Below are 21553 nucleotides of genomic sequence, written 5' to 3'. Positions count from 1 at the left end.
TCTCTGGTGGGGGAGCATAAGGGATCATAATCTTCAAATTAGAGCTGGGCCATTCAGGAGTGAAATCAGGAAGCACTTTTTCACACACAGGCTAGTGGAAATCTGGAATTCTCTCCCCCAAAAGGATGTGGATGCTGGGGGTCAATTGAAATTTTGAAGACGGAGATAGGTTTTTGTTAGGTAAGGGTATCAAGGGATTTGGAGCAAAGGCAGCTAAATGGAGTTGAGGCACAGATCAGCCATGATCTAATTAAATGGCGGAACAAGCTCGAGGGCCTGAATGGCCCACTCCTTTTCCTATGTATTTTTGCTTTGATTGCTGCTCTGCAATGAGTGGACATGATCGGTGTTGTGTAGTGTTGCTATAAGTACGTGCCACACTTTTTTCATGTGCAGCACCTTATGCTTATCAGTACTGAACCTCATCTGCCATGATTCTGCTGTTCTACTCACTTGCAGATATTGTTTAGCTCCTTCTGCAGTTACTTGGCAACTTTATTAATCATTACGAGCACATCCCCAGCTCTCCGAGTTTGGTGGTATTTGCAAATTTGACCAACTTACATTGTGTTTTTGAATCCAGGTCATTTATATAAATCTGAAACAGTCAGGGTCTTGGCCCTGATCTTTGGACCACTCCACTCCACTCCACACTTCCCCCAGCTCCATATCACTCCCCAACTACTACCTCCTGCTTCCTCAGCCAGCTCCTTATGCACAAACTTTACTGAAGATGCTTGCATCGCAGCCCTTTGTGTGGAGCTTTATTGAAGGCTACTTGGTGTGTTTTATGATAGGGTTTTCAACTTGGGATGTCACTTCCTCAAAAAAAAAGTTAGGCAGAACCTGTCCTTTTTGAAACCCATGTTGACTGTCACTAGGTTATTTTCATACAGGTAATCCTCATGTTCATTTTTAAAAATCAGTTCCATTATTTTACCAGTTAATGATGTAAGACTAATGGGTCTGCAGTTCGAATTCTTTTGCCACCTTTCGTGAATGTCAGTGCCACATTGCATCTTTCAAACTTTATGGGATTTCCCCTGTATTTATTGGCTTCCTCAGAGTGACTTCAAAGACTGTAGACTTTGTCCATCATCTCACTTTGCACTCCCCTTATCGTTATTGGCATAGAGCCCTTTTAAGCCTGTCTAAGATGTCCATTTGAGTAGTATACAAGTCATTGTTGAGCTGTAGAACCTCTTAGACTGGGTATCATCTGCAGTGAATACTTCCAGAAAATGATCCTGGACGGAAAGGTCGGAGTGGGAATGGAAGCATAGTAGAATTAGCAAGTCACGGGGAGGTTAGGGTTACACTCGCGGACACAATTAAGACGTTCAGCGATCTGATCGTCCAATTTTTGTCTGGTCTCCCCGGTGTTGAAGGGACTGCACCATGAGCAGTAAATACGGTATACAGCGGAAAAAGCACCTGGACCTGCACCTAAAGTGCTATAAGCTGCAGGGCTACGGACCGGGTGCTGGAAGGTGGGATTAGAATGGGCACCTGATTGTTCTTCGAGCCGGCGCGGACACGATGGGCCGAATGGCCCCCTTCTGTGCTGTATCTTTTCTGTGGTTCTAAATGGCAGGAAATGATCCTGCAGAACCGGAGGCTGGTGAGATGGAAAGTGGCATTCTCCAGATCATCTCGTGACATTTCCACCAACAACAACAACTATTTGCATTTATATAGCGCCTTAAAGTAAATTGTCCCAAGGCACTTCACAGGAGCGATTATCAAGCAAAATTTGATACCGAACCACATAAGGAGGTATTGAGACAGGTGACCAAAAAGCTTGGTCAAAGAGGTAGGTTTTAAGGAGCGACTTAAAGGAGGAGAGAGAGGTAGAGCAGTTTAGGGAGGGAATTCCAGAGCTTACAGCCCAGGCAGCTGAAGGCACGGCTGCCAATGGTGGAGCGATGAAAATCGGGGATGTGCAAGAGGCAAGAATTGGAGGGGCGCAGAGATCTGAGGATTGTAGGGCTGGAGAAGCTAACACAGGATAGGGAGGGGGGAGGCCATGAAGGGATTTGAAAACAAGGATGAGAATTATAAAATCGAGGTGTTCCTGGACCGGGAGCCAATGTAGGTCAGTGAGCACGGGTGATGAGTGAACGGGACTTGGTGCGATTTAGGATACAGGCAGCTGGGTTTTGGATGAGCTTAAGTTTATGGAGGGTGGAAGATGGGAGGCCAGCCAGAAGATCATTGGAATAGTCCAGTCTAGAGGTAGCAAAAGTATGACTAGGATTTCAGCAGCAGATGAGCTGAGGCAGGGGCGGAGATGCGCGATGTTACAGAGGTGGAAGTAGGCGGTCTTGGTGATGGAGTGGATATGTGACTGGAAGCTCATCTCAGGGTCAAATAGGACGCCCAGTCTGGTTTAGTCTCAGAGTGTGGCCAGGGAGAGGGATGGAATCGGTGGCTAGGGACATGATCCCACTGTTGACCACATCTTCTCTTCTACTCTCTACTTTCTGGAGGGACTATTCCATCCTCGATACCCTGTTCACCCTTCTATCTCCTTGACTTCCAGATTCCTTTTGGCCTAGCACTTTCTTGTGAAATGATACCAGATGTAAAACCTTCTGCACTAGTGTCTTCCCATTGTCTCAAGCCCCAAACACCACTTTGGTGTAAGAGCAATGTTACATGTGCATCCTCCAATCCACTGTGCTGTTTGTTGTTGCTCATTGTAGTTTGCGCCCAATCGATCCTGCCCTCTTCTGGGATGTTGCAAAACTTTTGTGATTTTTCCAGCATTCTCTTTCTTTCAGATTTTCATTTTTCATTTTTAGCAAAACAAAACTGTTAAATAAAGAAGCATTTGACTCTTCTATCTTTTAATATGGCAAGATTCTAACTTTTTTCTTTCTCTCTTTAACATGCAGCAAGATATGGAATAAGAGATTTTAAATCATTTTGCTTGTTCTAACTTTTTACGCTCTGTGCTTTTAATCAATTAACATCTCAGCCCCATATGTAAATATATTAAAATTTGTGATTAATATGTAAATTTCTTATCTCCGTCATATAAGTCATTGTAAAAAAAAAGGGGCATGTATATTGGTAAACAATTGCATCCTGAAATGATTTGTGCATTGGATAAACTCGTCTACAATAAATGAATCTGTAGTCTCACCAATAAACTTACCAATTCTAAGTGCTTCTGTGACCGTGAAGGAAATATACTATGAAACTTCTTGTAGTCTTGTTAAAGTACATTTTGGCTGATTCTTTTTTCTATATTTATTCTGATTAGTACATTTCCCTGCTATAGTATGAATAGTGAGTACTTTGATTTAAAATAAAAAGATGGGATTTTGATGTCTGATTTTGTGCTTCCTAAGCGTAATTTTATAATCTGCCTTCTGATGTGTTCAATTTCAGTTTGATTAATTGTGAAATATATTTATTTTAATAGTCTGACATTTAAATGTGTCCGATAGACTAATGTCTTCACGTGATCTGAAATCTTTTAAAATGACAAAATTCTAGATGGCTCACCCTTTGTGTGCTGTTTTTCTAAATTTAGAACTAGCTTGTCAAGGACAATCACTAATAAATTTATTGATTTGGAGATGTGTATATTTGAGTAAAAAGAAACTAGGTAGAGTAGAAGTACATGTATTTTTACTGACCTATGTTCCTGCTATAACAAAACACAGTGATAACTTCACCATTAAAATATACATTCTGTTCACATTTTGATGTACTGGTTCTACTTTGTGTCTCCTTGCCTTTCAAAATCTGATTATTAAAAGTACAATGCAATGAACAGAACCTATATGTATTTTTGAAAAAAAATGAGATTATTACATAGAATTACATAGAATTTACAGCACAGAAACATGCCATTCAGCCCAACTGGTCAATGCTGACTTTTATGCTTTGCACGAGCCTCCTCTCGCCCCTCTTCATCTAACCTTATTGGCATATCCTTCTATTCCTTTATCCCTCATGGTCTTACCTAGCTTCCCCTCATTGGATTACACTGTCTTAATTTCACACTTTCCTACATAGGGAGATTGAAATTACTGTTACATGTGTGAATGTGGAGATTAAAACAAGCACCTGTTTATTTTGATTGTTCAAATGTACTAGCTTCAAACTGCTTTCCAGCAATAAACTATGTTGTTAGTCAGTGCCTACAGGTAGATTCAAATGTTTTCTATTTTCTAATTTGTTCTATGATAAAATCATAGAACTTTTCAGCACAGAAGGAGGACATTTGGCCCCATGTGCCTGTGCTGGCTCCCTGAATGAGCTTATCCACTTAGTCCCATTCACCTGTTTCCTGTAGAACGTTCCGGGGGGTGATATTGACCTTCGATGGAGGGGTGAAATGGGCCATTGCGGATTGGCAGGAAGTTTTACACCATTGACTTCAAAATCGGGCGAGGTGTAAAACAGGCTGCCGATTTGCTATTGCCTGCTCTGTGCTACTGTCGAAGACCAGTTTCTCCCCCTCCATGTCCTAACAACCCTCTGCATTTAAAAAATAAATCTCTGAATCTCTCCTTGGAATATTTTATTTTGCGAGTATTAAGTAAAACATATAATTAATGATCAATCTACAATGGAATCGCTAACGATTTGGAAAAATGTCAACAGTCGATGTTCTTTCTCACTTCAAAACCAAGGTTCATATGATTGTAATATCATCAACAGTCATATATGTGCTTCAGTGTTTACCTGTGGTGCAGTACTAATGCAGGACACTGAGGTGCATGAGAGCAGCTGAGAAGATCTCAGTGCCGGGAATCACAGGCACTTGTGTCTCACTTGTGTTCACCACATCCTGTGGCTGTGACACTGACATGCTATCCGTTTTAAACGTCAAGAAGCATTAATATATCCAATTATAAAATCCAGGCCTAAGGCAGCACAGTTAGTGTCATCTGGATTCGATGTTTGCTGATTCGATGAGTTAAAAGATACTGGGAAACTATTCCATTTGTCGCTAGTTAATGCAGTGGCAGCGAAGAGGATCAAGCAAAGTATCTGACCTCGACCTCTGAGGAAGATGTGTGGAGGGCAGAGGTATAACTGCAAGAAATTATAAATGTGGCTGGGATTTGAAGTTTTTCAGCAACTGCACAGTCTGTTTTTATTTCTGTATTAGCAGCTTTCTGCTATTTTGAAGGCAAGTACTGTGGGCTACAAAAGCATTTTGGCATTATGGTTAAAAGGTGAATTTCCGATTTTTTTATAGCGTGAAAGGACACATCTTTGGCAACTTTTTCCCCTCAATGCCAAGGATGCCTGACCTCGGCTGATTATTTAGCTAAAAGTCAGCCCCAGACTGATGCAAAGCACCAGCTCCAGCAGCACCAGTCTCGAGAGTTGTTGTCATTGTTCCATAAGGTCAGATTCCCAGTAAACAGGTGAAAAACCTTGTATCCACCCTGCGAGAGTGACTGGTGCATAGCGAATAACGCTGCCTCGCTCGCACCAGCCAGATTATAATGACTGCACACAATACTTTTTATACCTAGTCTGACCTACACTTGCACTGGGTTGCTGTGCCTGCGTTGGGCCGGCTGCATGTGGTTGTGCTGCGCCTGCGTTGGGCCGGCTGCACGTGGTTGTTGGGCCTGCGTTGGGCCGGCTGCACACGGTTGTTGGGCCTGCGTGGGCCGGCTGCACGTGGTTGTGCTGCGCCTGCGTTGGGCCGGCTGCACGTGGTTGTGCTGCGCCTGCGTTGGGCCGGCTGCACGTGGTTGTGCTGCGCCTGCGTTGGGCCGGCTGCACGTGGTTGTGCTGCGCCTGCGTTGGGCCGGCTGCACGTGGTTGTGCTGCACCTTGCACTAAAACACACTATTTTTAGTGTGTATTTGTTGTGCACATGTACAATGGTGAGCCTAAGCTTTGGGGAAAACACTGCCTCCAGTGCATGCAAACAGGGAGACTCATGCGACTTATTAAATAAGGTTTCTTCCAGTTAGTTGAGTCTTAGCCGTGTACCTTATATCCACTTGCTTTGCCAACCTGTGGGAGGGAAGGGGTCAGACTTGCAAAAGTAGATGTATGTAGCACGCCATGTTCCTTTAAATGTCACTCAGCCAGGCTTATACTTAGTATAAGCCTTTGTGAAAACTGGTGCTCCTTTGTGGTTGTGATTTCTATGTTTGTCTTGTCGTTAAATCTGTTTCCTCTCTCAACTGATGTCTTTGTTGCAGTGATGTCTTCATCAGACTGTTCATAACCCCGGTGACCCCGAGCTGAGCTTCGGACCCCGTATTCTCTCCATTCCAAAGACCGCCTACTTCCCCCTCTGTAACATTGCCCGTCTCCGCCCCTGCCATCTGCTGTAAAACTCTCATCCGTGCCTTTGTCACCTCCAGACTGCACTATTCCAATGTTCTCCTAACCAACGTTCTTTAAGACCCTCCTTAAAGCCTACTTCTGAGTTTAAATAAGAGTGTTATAGTTGAATAGTGGTAAAATCAAAAGCCTTTGAGTGCTGAGTACCCTTTGCAGCTTTCAAAATACATTTTCTGTCATGAAATCTCCTGAAATATGATTGTGAAAATTAAATGAAAAATTTGTATGAAATACTGTAAGACCACAAAGCAGAAATGTTTATGTATGAGAACACTCCTATTTAAACTCTGGTATAGACTCTGGGCATCACTGGGTAGAAAACATCCATATTTAAATTAAGTTTAAAGTAAATGATCCAGATTGTAATCTGGCTTTAATTTGATGTGGAATCTTGCAGTATGTAAATTGGCTGCCGCGTTTCCTACATTACAACAGTGGCTACACTTCAAAAGTACTTCATTAAACGCTTTGGGACGTTCTGAAAGGTGCTATATAAATGCGTGTTCTTTATTTTTTTGATGTCATTTCCTCTCTTTAGTGTTGTTTTATATATTGGTGAGAGAAATATTGTAACTGAGTGTTTGCAAACATCATGTGTTCCTCAAAATTAAACCACCCTTATTTGTGCATCCTTTAAATAAACATTGCAGTCAAGCTCAGAGCTGGCAAAGTGGCCCTTCTGAAGGGGTTTATTTTCGAGATCTGAACTTCTGTCAGAACTACAAAGACGGTTCAGGTGAAACTTAGATTAAAAAGCAGGAAACTTGTAACCAGATATTGCCATGAAATGCTTTTGCTGTAGCTAATTTTTGATTAAATGCAGATTTTAATCCTTTCATGTTCTATTTTGGAACAGAGCAGATTTGAGCAGCAGGAGTAAAATGTTTGAAAATATAGTATAGTTTATATTCAGATGCATTCTGCAGGTTTCTGCGAGTTATGTTCTGAACAGGTGAGCAGGTGTTGCACAAAAGCAATTTGGGATACGTGCCATCAGTATTTCACCCCTCCCTGATCTTCATGCAGTACCCCCTCAAGTTGAATATGGCTGAGGGCAGGAACTGATGGAGATAGAGTCTATGCCACTATTATGTGGCTTTGATGGTTTGATACACAGCATCAAGGTGCCGAGTCTTAATTATTAGCATTTCAAGGCATTGTTTTCAAACCATGTCCCGCCTATAGCCAATGTGGTTCTGCTGGTCGGGCCAGTAGCAGCCAGAGCTTAAGCAGTGAACCATTCTGCCAGAAGTTTGATGCTTGCACATGGTGGGATTGAGTAGGGCATAATGCTTTGAAAACCTATACTTTGATCAAACGTAACTGGAGAAAATAACAGTTTCAGTTTAATTTTATTACAGGAATTGGAGATTCAGAAGTTTGAAGGAGAGACCTATCGTATTCATTGTCCTTTGTACGGAAAGAAAAAGGCCAATCTGCTCATCACAAACAGGTAGGCTACATGCTTACCAGTTCTTGGCAGAGTCTGCAATGTCAGCACTTGCGTTTAATCAGTTTAAAAGAAACACATGCCTCTCAGACAAAACTGTTATATCTCAATGGTGCTGATGCTGTTAACACAGTGACTATTATTTCTCTATCATAGTGCGCACGTATAACTGCTGAGACATATAATGCTCTCAGGCTTTCCCAACTATCAAATGCAGATTTTTTTTTTTGACCAGGCTTACAGTAATGACATGTCAAAGTGGTAAAAACCCTTGCATGACCATTATTAATGCAGAAAGGCTATGGAATGCATGTGTCGAGTTTCTGGGTTCCATTAGCCATTTCTCCACAACCCCAATACTGCTATTCTCAGGCCCGCCTAATAACCTGAAGTCTCAGACCCCTCTCAGTCCTCTCAAACCCCTGGACTGTATTCTCAGTGCTCCCTGATCCCAGAGTTGCACCCAGTGACCCTCTCCAGTGTTTCTGAAATCTTTTAGACCCTCTTCCCCCACCCTGTGTTCCCAGGCCTTGGGTCCTCCTAATCATAGTGTTAAACCCTAAGGGGCTTCGTCCTAGTACTTCCTGACCTTGGACTAATCACACAAAATTGAAAGCACAGCTGATGAGAGCTATGTCCGAAGAGATTTGTACTGATTGTAACACTCTCAGGAGTTTGTGACCCTGTATGTTTGAGAATTATAGGGATTCCTACTCAGCAGCAGTCTGGGCATCACACAACAGGCAGTATCATTGTTGCTCCCAGAACAAGCCGAGGGCTGCTGATTGCTGTTTGATGGATCAAGAACTATGTGGCTTTGTGTGACTCTAGTTTGTACCTTCGCAAACCTGAGCTTTGAAACAGGCAGGAGGCTGGAGTTGACTAATCAGTCGCTGGAGAGTGAGTGTATAGCCAGGCCGTGAAGGCAGGGTGCAGGAAGCAACGCTGCATTACCAGCAACTTTACTGTGCTCGGCAGCAGCATAGAGGCAGACCATAGACACAAACTATTAAAATTCAGTCAGTAAATGTGCAGAAATCCAGAAGATATCAAGGCTTGAGGCCAGTCTGAGGGATCTTAGCTGTGGGAACAGTGCAGAAGGCAAGCACAGATCCCTGGGAGAAGGGATGTCTCTGCAGTTTGAGTTTTAAAAAATCAGGATGGATAAGTTTATTGGTAAGTTTTAGAATTTTTATTCACAATAATTTCTAGTATTTATTATGATATAAATTTAGATGATCTCAATAATAATAACAACAACAACTTGCATTTATATAGCACCTTTAAAGTAGTAAAACGTCCCAAGGTGCTTCACAGGAGCATTATCAGACAAAAATTAACACCGAGCCAAAGAAGGAGACATTAGGACAGCTGACCAAAAGCTTGGTTAAAGAGGTAGGTTTTAAGGAGTAGAGAGAGGCGGAGAGGTTTACGGAGGGAATTGCAGAGGTTAGGGCCTAGACAGCTGAAAGCAAGGCCACCAGTAGTGTAGTGAAGGAAGTGGAGGATGGACAAGAGGCCAGTATTGGAGGAACGCTGAGTTGTTGGAGGGTTGCAGGGCTGGAGGGGGTTAAAGAAGTATGGATGGACAAGTCCATGGAATGATTTGAATACGAGGATGAGAACATTAAAATGGAGATGTTCGTGGAACGGGAGCCAACGTAGGTCAGTGAGCACAGGGATGATTGGTGAATGAGGCGCATAAGGAGTTTGAAAAATATTTACAACAATTTGGTTGGTTTGTGGTGATTGCCAGTTCTTAGTGGTAGTTTTGTAATGAATGGAAATTTTTATAAGGGCATTTAGCAACATTTTTGTTTAAATAGAGTGTGATTTCTTTTAATTAATAGGACAGCTAAGCCCATCAGCAGTTTTGGAAGGTTTCCCATGCAATACACATGCGAGCCAAGTGTGCACACATTTTAATTATTTAGAATCTTAATTTACTATTGACTGGTGTGCAGAAATAAAAAACTGTTTTAATCCTGCACTGTACGCACAAATTGACCTCTCTCTTTCCTTTTGTTTTCTTATTTGTTCCTTTTAGGAGGGTGGTATGCGTGTCTGATGAGATTCTAGGGCATCTTGGTAGTGACTGGAATTACACATTTGAAGAATTTACTCAGCCACCAACTTTAGAAGGAAGTGTGTTGAGCCTGTATATCAAGGTACACTGGGATACTTGAACTGCATCTGGGCATTGATGGTTTCTAAAGTATGATGAAAGTGTGAATTAACATGAGTATGCTTTGTTCACTGAGAAATACTAAATGGATTTTTAATTACTATAATAATCAAAGGGCGTTATCCTGCTATAATAAACACAAGCTATGTATTTCTCTCTCCAACCCAGTACCTCGCAATCAAAATTGCTCCTGCACTTGTGATTTGATATCCAGTTGGGAGCTTTCATCATAAGCAGTTAAACCTTTAGTCACAGGGTTTAAAAATTGCCTCTGCTGTCAGAGACCACCACGGCATAATGTAAAATCGGTTTGATTGGTTCATCAAGTCTGTGCCTTGAATTTTCTCAATCTTGACTTTACAAACACTCTACAGCTGTGATTCCTCTCCATGCAATACAAGAGTCAGTGATATGTGGAGCTCCCAGCAATGTTTTGTCAATGTCCAGAATGTGGATTGTAGAAGAAAACAAATTCAGCATCTTGGAAAGTAAACATTATTGGGTAGGAATCAGAGAATGTCGGAGGGACAAAACTCAGCCGTGACAATGTGGGGAAATCCAGAAGCCAGTATGTTTGTTGTATGGAGAAAGGGAAGATCTCACCAAGTCTCTCTCTCCTACCCACTAACTGCCAATTTTAGATCAACAGTGGAGAAGGCATAGGATCGGGTCATCGGTCCCCATGGAAACGGGTCATCAGCCCCCATGGGAACAGGTCACTATTCGATCCCCATGGGATCGGGTCATCAGCCCCCATGGGAACGGATCATCAGTCCCCATGGAAACAGGTCACTAATCGATCCCCATGGGATCGGGTCATCGGCCCCCATGGGAACGGGTCACTAATCGATCCCCATGGGATCGGGTCATCAGCCCCCATGGGAACAGGTCACTAATCGGTCCCCATGGGAACGGGTCATCAGCCCCCATGGGAACGGGTCATCAGCCCCCATGGGAACAGGTCACTAATCGGTCCCCATGGGATCGGGTCATCAGCCCCCATGGGAACGAATTATGAATCAGTCCACCCACTATCTCCGCTAGAGATTGTGTGCCACTTGATGAGATCCATTTAAGGGAGATGGGGAGTGGGGGGTAACTTGCAAGGAGGGATGGGGGCTCACCTGCAAGCACCTACGTATAATCTGTGAGTAAATTTCCATTCTGTTATGCCATGAAACTGATGGAAAACTGGAACACCTGCAAGGTGTGCTCAGTCCCACTGAAGTACAGCCATGTGTTATGGTGCTGGGATGTGGTCAGAAACACATTTATTCCTCAACTCCAAATAGTCTCACATGCATCATTGCTAAAGCATGATTATTCAACTAACTGGATCAGATTGAAATGATTGTGCTTAGTGGTTGAAAGGGTCATTTTCATCCAAAAAAATTAGTTTAATGCCTCCTGAATATTATTAACCTAACCAGATAAAGGTACTAAGTTTATTAAGCTACCCTCTTTTACAGTATACTCAAGCTTTTGAACGCTCCCACTCAAACCATACTTTGATCTGCTATTGCGCTTAAACTATGTGTTTTATCATTTTTCGGATTGATTCTGTGTTTGGTGAAGTAAATATTTTGCTAAAAGTTTTACAATCCAGTAAAATATAAATTTTATGCTGGTAAGTTGTAACATCCTTGCATTGAATTACATTTAAATATTACTGTGCAGAGTTTTATGTAGTTGCAATTTATTTTTTTAAAAAGTTCAGAAATATAGTTCATTGAAGCTTTCCTGGAGCATTATTAAATGAAAGTGAAAGCTAAAGAGACATTGACTTGAGCAATGAAAGGGTGATGCATTGTATTTTTTTTACAGGATCAATCAATAGTAGGTTTTTCATGCCCAAAAAGTGGGACTGAAAGCTTTGTGAGAAAAGTGCATCTCCAGGAGGAGAATATGGCTCAGGTAAATATTTCTGTCTGAACAAGAATGGGACATTATGACATTTTTGGGTGACATTTCTTTTATATTGAAAATTGTGTGTGTGTGTGTACTTCCTCTCTATAAAACCTTACTTTCTGCTTTTTTGTTATAAATTCTCATGTCCAATTTAAAATGGGAAATATTTGTGTATGTGCACCCCCAGGTCTCTCTGTTCCTGTACCGTTTAGTTTATATTGCCCCTTCTCATTCTTCCTACCAAAATGTATCACTTCACACTTCTCTGCTTTAAATTTCATCTGCCCATTTCACCAGTCTGTCTGTCCTTCTGAAGTCTATTACTTTCCTCCTCATTGTTTACTGCATTCCTGAGTTTCATTTCATCTGCCAACTTTGAAATTATTCCCTGTATACCCAAGTCCAGGTCATTAAAATATATCAAAAAGAGCAATGGCCTTAATACTGACCCCAAGTGAACATCACTGTACACTTCCCTCCAGTCTGAAAAACAACCGTTCACCACTACTCTCTGCTTTCTGTCCATTAGCCAATTTTGTATCTATGCTGCCGCTCTCCTTTTAAACCTATGGGCTTTAATTTTGTTTACAAGTCTATTATGTGGTACTTTATCAAATGACTTTTTGAAAGTCCATAAACACATCAACTGCACTACCCTCATGAACCCTCTCTTACTTCATCAAAGAACTCGAACAGATTAGTCAAACAAGATTTTCCTTTAACAAATCAGTGATGACTTTCATTTATTGGCCCATACTTTTCCAAGTGCCGATTAATTTTGTCCTGGATTATTGTCTCAAAATTCCCCCACCACTGACTGGCCTGTAATTGCCCGGTTTATATCTCTCCCCTTTTTTAAACAGGCATGTAACATTTATAATCCTCCAGTCCTCTGGCACCGCCCCAATATCCAAGGAGGATTGGAAGATTGTGGCCAGAGCCTCCGCAATTTCTACTCTTGCCTTCCTCAGTAACCTAGGATGCATCCCATCTGGTGACTTTTCTACTGAGTAATGCCAACCTTTTAAGTACCTCTTTATCTATTTTTACCCTCTCCAATATCACTACTATCTCCTCCTTTACTGCTGCAATGGCAGCATCCTCTTCTCTAGTGAAGACCGATGTGAAGTATTCATTTAGTACCTCAGCCATGCTCTCTGCCTCACAAGAAGATATTTTGTCCCTAATCGTTCCCACCCTTCCTTTGACTACCCTTTTACTATTTATATGTTCATAAAAAAACTTTTGGGTTTCCTTTTATGTTAGCCACTAATCTACCCTCATACTCTCTCTTTGCCCCTCTTGTTCCCTTTTTTAGATCTCCTCTGTACTTTCTGTATTCAGCCTGGTTCTTTACTGTATACAGAAATGAACTATACATTTGTCATAAGCCTCCTTTTTCTGTTTCATTTTAATCTCTATATCTTTAGTCATCCAGGGAGCTCCAGCTTTGGATGCCCTTCCTTTCCCCCTTGCAGGAATGTGTCTACTCTGTATCCAAATCATCTCCTCCCAGGCCTCCCATTGTTCAATTACTGTTTTGCCTACCAATTTTTGATTCCAATCCACCTGGGCAAGATTTTAACTCACTGAAATTTGCTCTCTTCTGGTTAAGTATTTTTACGCTTGATTGTTCCTTGTCATTTTCCATAACTATTCCAAACCTAACATTATGATCACTGTTTGCCAAATACTCCCCCACTGAAACATGCTGCACCTGCCCCACTTCATTCCCCAGAACTAGATCCAGCACTGTTTCCTACTAATTGAGCTGGAAACACACTGATCAAGAAAGTTCATTTGTATGCATTTCAGGAATTCCTCCCCCTCTTTGCCCTTTGCACTGTTACTATCCCAATCTATATTGGGATAATTGAAGTCCCCCATTATCACTTCTCTATAGTTCTTGCATCTGTCTGTTACTTGCCTGCAAATTTGTTCCTCTATCTCCTTCCCACTATTTGGTGGCTTAAAAACTCCTCTATTGTTCCTTAATTCAAACAAATAGAGTCTGTCGTTGACCCCTCAACTATATCATCCCTTTCCAGTGCTATAATAGTTTCTTTGATCAATACTGCCACCCCCCCCCCCACTCCTTTCTTTCCTTCCCTATCTTTCCTGAATACCTTGTAGCCAGGAATATTAAGTACCTAATCCTCCACTTCTTTGAGATGGGTCTCTATTATTGCCACTATATCATAGTCCCAAGTGGCGCCATTGTCTGCAGCTCACCAACCTTATCTACCACACTACATTTATGCACATGCACTCCAAACTCATCTTTGACTACCTCACATTTGCCCACTGTTTGATCCCTCCTATTTCTGAATATTCTTTACTCTAGTGCTATTTTTCTCTCCCAGTCCTCTGTGCACCTTGATTGTCCACTCTACTGTTTCATCCTGGTGCACACCCCCCAACCAAATCAGTTTAAACCTTCCCCCACAGCACTAGTTAACTTCCCCGAAAGCATATCTGGGCTCCAACAAACTCTTTCTCTGCTTCCCAAATTGCCCCAAGTTTTACTATTGAACTAATAATTCCTGCAGTTTTTCCTGTTTCCTTTTTTAAATTGCCATCTTTGTTGTTGTGACAAGGTATTATGTGCAGCATCAGGTGAGGGAACCAGAGACTGGATTAAATGCTTAAAAAAAACCCTGGGACTAACTTAAATTAAGTAACAATACCTGCATGGTTCGAATGATTGACCAACAGAATAGATTCCTGTCCAGTACAGCAATTACTGACTCATCTGAGAGATTATATCGATTCCTGATTTAGCAGCTAATAGACTTCAACACCATAACAAATACAGCACAGAAGAGGCCATTCAGCCCATTGAGACTGCTGGTGCTAGCTCTTCAACTACAGCTATCTGCTCTCAATCGCATTTCCCTGCACTTTGCCCCTTGTATTGTTTTCCAAATACTTATCCAATTCCCTTTTTATGTGATCTTACAGTCTTTGCCTCAGTAGGCACTTTCTGAGAAGTGTGCAATGTTCTAAAAACCCTCTTTTTAAAAAAAAAATGACATAGAATGGTTACAGCAGAGAAGGAGGTCGTTCGGCCCATCAGGCCCGTGCTGCGCCTTATAAGAGCAATCAAGTCAGTCCCATTCCCCCAGTCTTTCCTAGCAGCCCTGCAAATTTTTTCCCTTCAAGTATTTATCCAATTCCTTTTTGAAAGCCACGATTGAATCTGCTTCCACCGCCCTTTCAGGCAGCGCATTCCAGATCTCCTCATAACGCCTTAAATCTGTCCCCTCTGGTTCTCGACCCTTCCGCCAATGGGTCATGATTTTGAATACCTCTATCAAATCTGCTCTTAACCTTGTCTGCTCCAAGGAGAACAACCCCAGCTTCTCCAGTCTATCCACGTAACTGAAGTCCCTCATCCCTGGAATCATTCTTTTTTGCACCCTCTCTAAGGCCTTCACATCCTTCCTAAAGTGCGGTGCCCAGAATTGAACACACTGCTCCAGTTGTGGCCGAACCAGTGTTTTATGAAGATTCAACATAACTTCCCTGCTTTTGTACTCTATGCCTCTATTTGTAAAGCCCAGGATCCCATATGCGTTTTTAACTACTTTCTCAACCTGCCCTGCCACCTTCAAAGATTTGTGCACATATACCCCCAGGTCTCTCTGTTCCTGCACCCCCTTTAGAATCATAACCATTTAGTTTATATTGCCTCTCCTCGTTCTTGCTGCCAAAATGTTTCACTTCGCACTTCTTTGCATTAAGTTTCATCCACCACATGTCCGCCCATTCCACAGTCTGTCTATGTCCTTTTGAAGTTTATTACTACCGTCCTCCGTGTTTACTACACTTCCAAGTTTTGTGTCATCTGCAAATTTGGAAATTGTGCCCTGTACACCCAAGTCCAAGTCATTAGTATAGATCAAAAAACGCAGTGGTCCTAGTACCGACCCCCTGGGGAACACCACTGTATACCTTCCTCCAGTCCAAAAAACAATCATTCACTGCCACTCTCTATTTCCTGTCACTTAGCCAATTTCGTACCTGTGCTGCCATGGGCGTCAATTTTGCTGACAAGCCTATTATGTGGCACTTTATCAAACACCTTTTGAAAATCCATATACACAACATCAACCCTTTTTGTTGCCTCATCAAAAAACTCAATCAGGTTAGTTAAACAAGGTTTGTCTTTAACAAATCCGTGCTGGCTTTCCTTTATTAATCCACACTTGTCCATGTGACTCTTAATTTTGCCCCGGATTATCGTTTCTAAAAGCTTCCCCACCACTGAGATTAAACTGACTGACCTATAGTTGCTGGGTTTATCTTTACACCCTTTTTTGAACAAGGGTGAAACATTTGCAATTCCTCCAGTCCTCTGACATTGCCCCCATATCTAAGGTGGATTGGAAGATTATGGCCAGCACCTCTGCAACTTCCACCCATACTTCCCTCAGCAGCCTAGGATGCATCCCATCCAGACCAGGTGACTTATCTACTTTAAGTATAGCCAGCCTTTCTAGTACCACCTCTTTATCAATTTTTAGCCCATCCTGTACCTCCTTTTTCCTGTGACTTTGGCAGCATCTTCCTTGGTAAGGACAGATGCAAAATACTTATTTAGTATCTCAGCCATGCCATCTGCCTCCATGTGTAATCAGACCCATCCCTCCTTACTACCCGTTTACTATTTATATGCCTATAGAAGACTTTTGGATTCCCTTTTATGTTGGCTGCCAGTCTATTCTCATACTCTCTCTTTGCCCCTTTTTCAGTTCTCCTCTGTACTTTCTATATTCAGCCTGGTTCTCACATGTACTAACACCCTGACATCTGTCTCACGCCCCTTTTTCTGCTTCACCTTACTCTCTATCTCTTTTGTATCCCAGGGAGCTCTGGCTTTGGTTGCCTTACCTTTCGCCCTCATGGGAATGTACCATCTCCTCCTTAAGGCTGCCCATTGTTCGATTACAGTTTTGCCTGCCAGTCTTTGATTCTAATTTACCTGGGCCAGATCCATTCTCAACCCACTGAAATTGGCCCTCCTCCAATTAAGTATTTTTACTCCAATTGCTCCTTGTCCTTTTCCATAACTAATTTAAACCTTATGTTACTATGATCAGTGTTCCCTAAATGTTCCCCCACTGACACTTGACCCACCTCATTCCCCAGAACTAGATCCAGCAATGCCTCCTTACTCGTTGGGCCAGAAACATACTGATCAAGAAAGTTCTCCTGAACACACTTCAGAAATTCCTTCCCCTCGTAGATTCTTAAATCTTACAGCAAAGAAGGAGGTCATTTGGCCCGTCTTGCCTGCGCCGGTTCTTTGAAAGAACTGTCCAATTTAGTCCCACAGCCCAACTTTTTCCCCATGACTCTGCAAATTAGTCCTCTTCAAGTACATGTCCAATTGCCTTTTGAAAGTTCCTGTGGAATCTGCTTCCACCACCCTTTCGGGTAGTGCGTTCAAGATGTTAACAACCCTCTGTGTGGAAAAGAAAATCTCCTCATTTCCCCTCTAGTTCTTTTGCCGATTATTTTAAATCTATGACTTCTGGTTACCAACCCACTTGCCAGAGGAAACAGTTTCTCCCTACTTGTTCTATCAAAACCCGTCATCAATTTGAATACTCTATTAGGTCTCCATTCTCTGCTCTAAGGAGAACAATCCCAGCTTCTCCAATCTCTCCACATAACTGAAGTCCCTCATCCCTGGTATCCTCCTGGTAAACCTCCTCTGTACCCTCTCCAAGGCCTTGACATCCTTCCTAAAGTGCGGTGCCCAGAACTGTACACAATACTCCAGCTGAGGCCTAACCAGTGATTTGTAAAGATTTAGCATAACTCTGATTTTGTTTTCAATGCCCCTATTTACAAAGCCAGGTATCCCATACTTAACCGCCTTATCAACTTACCCTGCCACCTTCAAAGATTTGTGAATATGTACCCCCAGGTCTCTCTCTTGCTGTACACCCCTCAAAATAGTACCATTTTAGATTATACTGCTTCTCTCTTGTTCATCGCAAAGTGCATCACTTCACACTTATCCGCATTAAATTGCATCTGCCATGCGTCTGCCCACATCCTCCTTCATTTTTCTGGGGTTGATTGTGAATTTATGCCCCCTTGTTACAGATTCGCCAGCCAGTGGAAATGACCTTTCACTTTACCCTCTTGAAACCTTTCATATCCCCAATAGCCTTCCATATTGCAGTGGGAAAAAGCCCCAGTTTTTCAAGCATTTCTTAACTGTAGCCCCTCATTTGTGGTTTGCGTCTAGTGACTCTTTGCTGTACTGTTTTCTTCACACTAATATACTTCTGATTCAAGGTGTCCAGGCTGCATGCAATGTTCCAGTGGTGGCCTAACCAATGTCTTGTGCAAACTCACACCACCACCTTTATTTATTCAGTGCCTCCTATATCATTTACTTGCTTTTTCATGACCTTTTGATACCTGTACTGTTTCTTTTAAAAAACATCTGCACCCATATTTCTGCTCTTAAGAATCTGGTATCAGCAAACTCTTATGGACCTGAGGCCTGATACAGTTGGCTATATCAGGAGCTTTCCACACTCCTGCTTACTGACACTGTCCATTCAGCACAAGTTCTTCCTCATCTTGCACTGAGTGTCTTCCGAGGTGAGCTCTGTAGAGGTCACAAATAGTTTGAAGATGTCAACTATAATGGCTCCTTTGAGCAACAGCCTTGTAATGTGTGGTAATAGCACTGGGTGATATTTTCACAAGTATATCTGTAATGTAATTTTTATTTTCACTGCTGTGATACACCACTGACAGTGACTGTGAAAATAACAAGAACACAGATCTGTGATGAGTTTTCTTAATCGTTAATTTTGCACCAGACCTTTTTTAATTAGATGTTGTTCTAAACTTAAAATCTATAGCTGTTCATTCATGTAATTTTAAAAAACATTTCTGGGGATGTGGGTGATGCTGGCATGGTCACACTTATTGCCCATCACTAGTTACCCTGCAAAGTCTGGTGATGGACTATCTCCTTGAAGCACTCCAGTGCGTGTGGTGATGGTGCTTCCATGGTGATATTAGGTAGAGAATTCCAGGATATTGACCCAGCGATGGAATCATGGTATGTCCAAGTCAGGATGGTGTGTGACCTGGAGGGGAACTTGGAGGTGATGGTGTTCCCATGCCATTTCTGCTTTGTCCTTCTCGCTGGTAGAGGTCACGGGAGGGAGGTGCTGTCGAAGTAACCTTGGCAAGCTGCTGCAGTGCATCCTGTAGAATGTACACATTGCAGCCACGGTGCGCTGTTGGTGGAGATGGATATTGAGGTCAAAATATTAATAGAAAATCAGTGTGATTGAGAAGTGCATGCTTTGAGACCTGCAGAATTATACATTTCTACATATAAATTTATTTTATATGTGCCTACATGAATCTTTTAAATATTGGGTACCTGATTCAGTACTCATTTAACTTCAGTGACTTTAACCATGCAGCTGTGAGTTTGGTGATATTTGAGCTTTTACAGTTCAATTTTATAACAGTCATTAATCAGAATATGATGTTTGTGAATGTTCTGTTCCAGAGGATGATTAGTGCTCTCGAAGACGCTCAGACAGCGAGGACACAGCAACAGCTGGTGAAACGAAAATCATTGAGGTTTTCTAAACCCTGATGTTTTCTGCACTGTTTTGCCATTGCACCAAATTAATGTGCAGGTTTTGCTTTTCTATGAAACTGTAACTTACACTGCAACTAAATATTTTCTTACTTTAATGAATAAGGATCTTAAAAGTATGAATTCTGTGGTACAAAGTACTTTTTCTATGCACAAGAATAGATGGGCTGGTACTGAAATCAATGTATATCTTGTATCTGAATGTTGATGACTTCAGTTAATATTCTGAAGATACTAATTTTGCACTATCAAAAATCTTCTATATGTGTGTTAAAAATAAATTGAGAAGTCATGCCTGATATACGAAGTTGCAAATAAAATAACTCAAGATACTTAGATTGTGTTTTATAATCTGGTCTCTAATACATACATTTCGACAAACCACACAAATACTGAGCAACTAGTTAAGAATAGCCACTCTGATCATAATCTAAGGCCAGTGAATCATACTGTCTTAACTTGACCGGCTGTACAATTGCTACAGAGGTTCTTGGGCTGTCTTTGAAAAATGTATCTTTTTAAAGATTCTTTAAAGTTCAGACTTGAACTTTTCAGTCATATCCGATCAGTTCTATATATAATTAAAGGTTTTGGGCAGAGTTTCCCCTTTGGGCGCAATCAGGAAATTGCACCCAGAATGCGCTCAAAATTGCACTGGTTAGGTTTACAGTTCAAGTTTCCATTAAAATGCATTTGCGAAATCTTAAACGTAAAATCTTCCATGAACCAGCGCAATAGAATGTAATCATTTATTCTTTTTCTTTGCATTAAAAAAATTAATTGATGTATTTAAGAGTGGTATTCTGGTTCAATTTTATTAATACAGCTGAAACTGGGTCTATATCAAAATAAGCATTTTTAATAAATGTCTAGTCCTCTGCCTGTGAGTAACCTGATTTATAATCACTGAAAGTGACTTTCTTAAAAAAAAACTATACTGAACCATTTAATAGTTTCATTGGTGTGCACTAGTCAGTTTCTTCGTAAATTAAATATTTTTTGCTATGTAAAATCTTTCAATCCGTGCCTCCAAGTGCCTGTGCGTCTAAGAAAACGAGCGCAGTTTGAAGAGCCTTCAGAACCAGCACACTTGGTGGAAACTCACAATGTCCACCTGGGCGCGTGGCCAGTTTTGTGGGCGGGGCCAATCTGGGCGAATTGAATCGTTAACCAGTGTAAAAGATCGCGGAAAGCCCTAAAGCGTGGTTTTGGGCGTAACTCACGTATAAAATTCCCCGATCTTTTGCGCTGGTTTGGCCGATTGCACTGTAATCTGGGCACAAAACAAGTGGAAACTCTACCCCTTTGTGTATAGTGTGTCTCATGTGTCCAACCCAGAGGGTCACATGCCTGTAGTATGCAGAGCTATAATTTTCTGATTGGCTTAACTAACTACTTTCTGTTCAGTTGATCATGAGGATTGTCTCAAATATTGTCTAGGTACAGAAAGCAACCTCCGCTGGTTAATAAACCCAACATACAGCAACTTTTTAATGCTGCTTTCAGCTGCCATTTTCTTTTTTCACTCTGGTCAGTGTATAGTGCTATGAAGTTTTATAATATGACATGCCACACAAAGTGTCACCAAACCTGCCCACAAAATGAGTTATTTAAAAGTTTGAATTTCCTGCAAGAATTCCCTCCCACACACAGGCCTGCTTCTCTCTCTGGGACTTGGAGCTCAGTGTTGGAGTTGGAAATTTCACCTGGCCCTTGGACGCTGGGCATTTCTTGCTCCTGTTGACTCATTGTGTGTGAGATGCATCATAGGTGTTGTAGTTTTCACACTCTTCCTTTACATCATGTCCCACAATAACTGGTAGAAAATCTACGAATAACGACTGAGGGGCTCAACGGGAAGAGAAAACATCAAAACTAAGATTTTCTTTCAGCATTTTATACAATTCAAGCCATTGAATAAAATTCAGAGCTGACAGTGTTTACGATGGGACTAGACAGTGGGGAGAAACCTCTCTGCAGCACTCCCCAATGGCAGCAAGAACGACATGTCCACTCTGGGAAATAAGGG

The 21553-nt window shown here is 41.7% G+C and overlaps 1 protein-coding gene across 2 annotated transcripts in view; it reads left to right on the top strand.

Moving 5' to 3' along the window:
* The window catches only part of vps13c (vacuolar protein sorting 13 homolog C), a 294638-nt gene extending 274321 nt beyond the window's left edge, over nucleotides 1-20317 (top strand). For both annotated transcript variants that reach the window (XM_067973304.1, XM_067973303.1), the window contains exons 80-83: nucleotides 7695-7786; nucleotides 9831-9951; nucleotides 11793-11882; nucleotides 19432-20317. In XM_067973304.1, coding sequence (XP_067829405.1) covers nucleotides 7695-7786; nucleotides 9831-9951; nucleotides 11793-11882; nucleotides 19432-19521 — 393 coding nt within the window. In that variant the 3' untranslated portion in view covers nucleotides 19522-20317. The remainder of the gene's footprint in view (nucleotides 1-7694; nucleotides 7787-9830; nucleotides 9952-11792; nucleotides 11883-19431) is intronic.
* The last annotated feature ends 1236 nt before the right edge of the window (nucleotides 20318-21553 follow it).

This window comes from Heptranchias perlo, chromosome 38, assembly GCF_035084215.1.
Source record: "Heptranchias perlo isolate sHepPer1 chromosome 38, sHepPer1.hap1, whole genome shotgun sequence".
In the NCBI taxonomy this organism is placed as follows: Eukaryota; Metazoa; Chordata; class Chondrichthyes; order Hexanchiformes; family Hexanchidae; genus Heptranchias; species Heptranchias perlo.
This window is presented reverse-complemented; position numbering and strand designations above follow the sequence as displayed.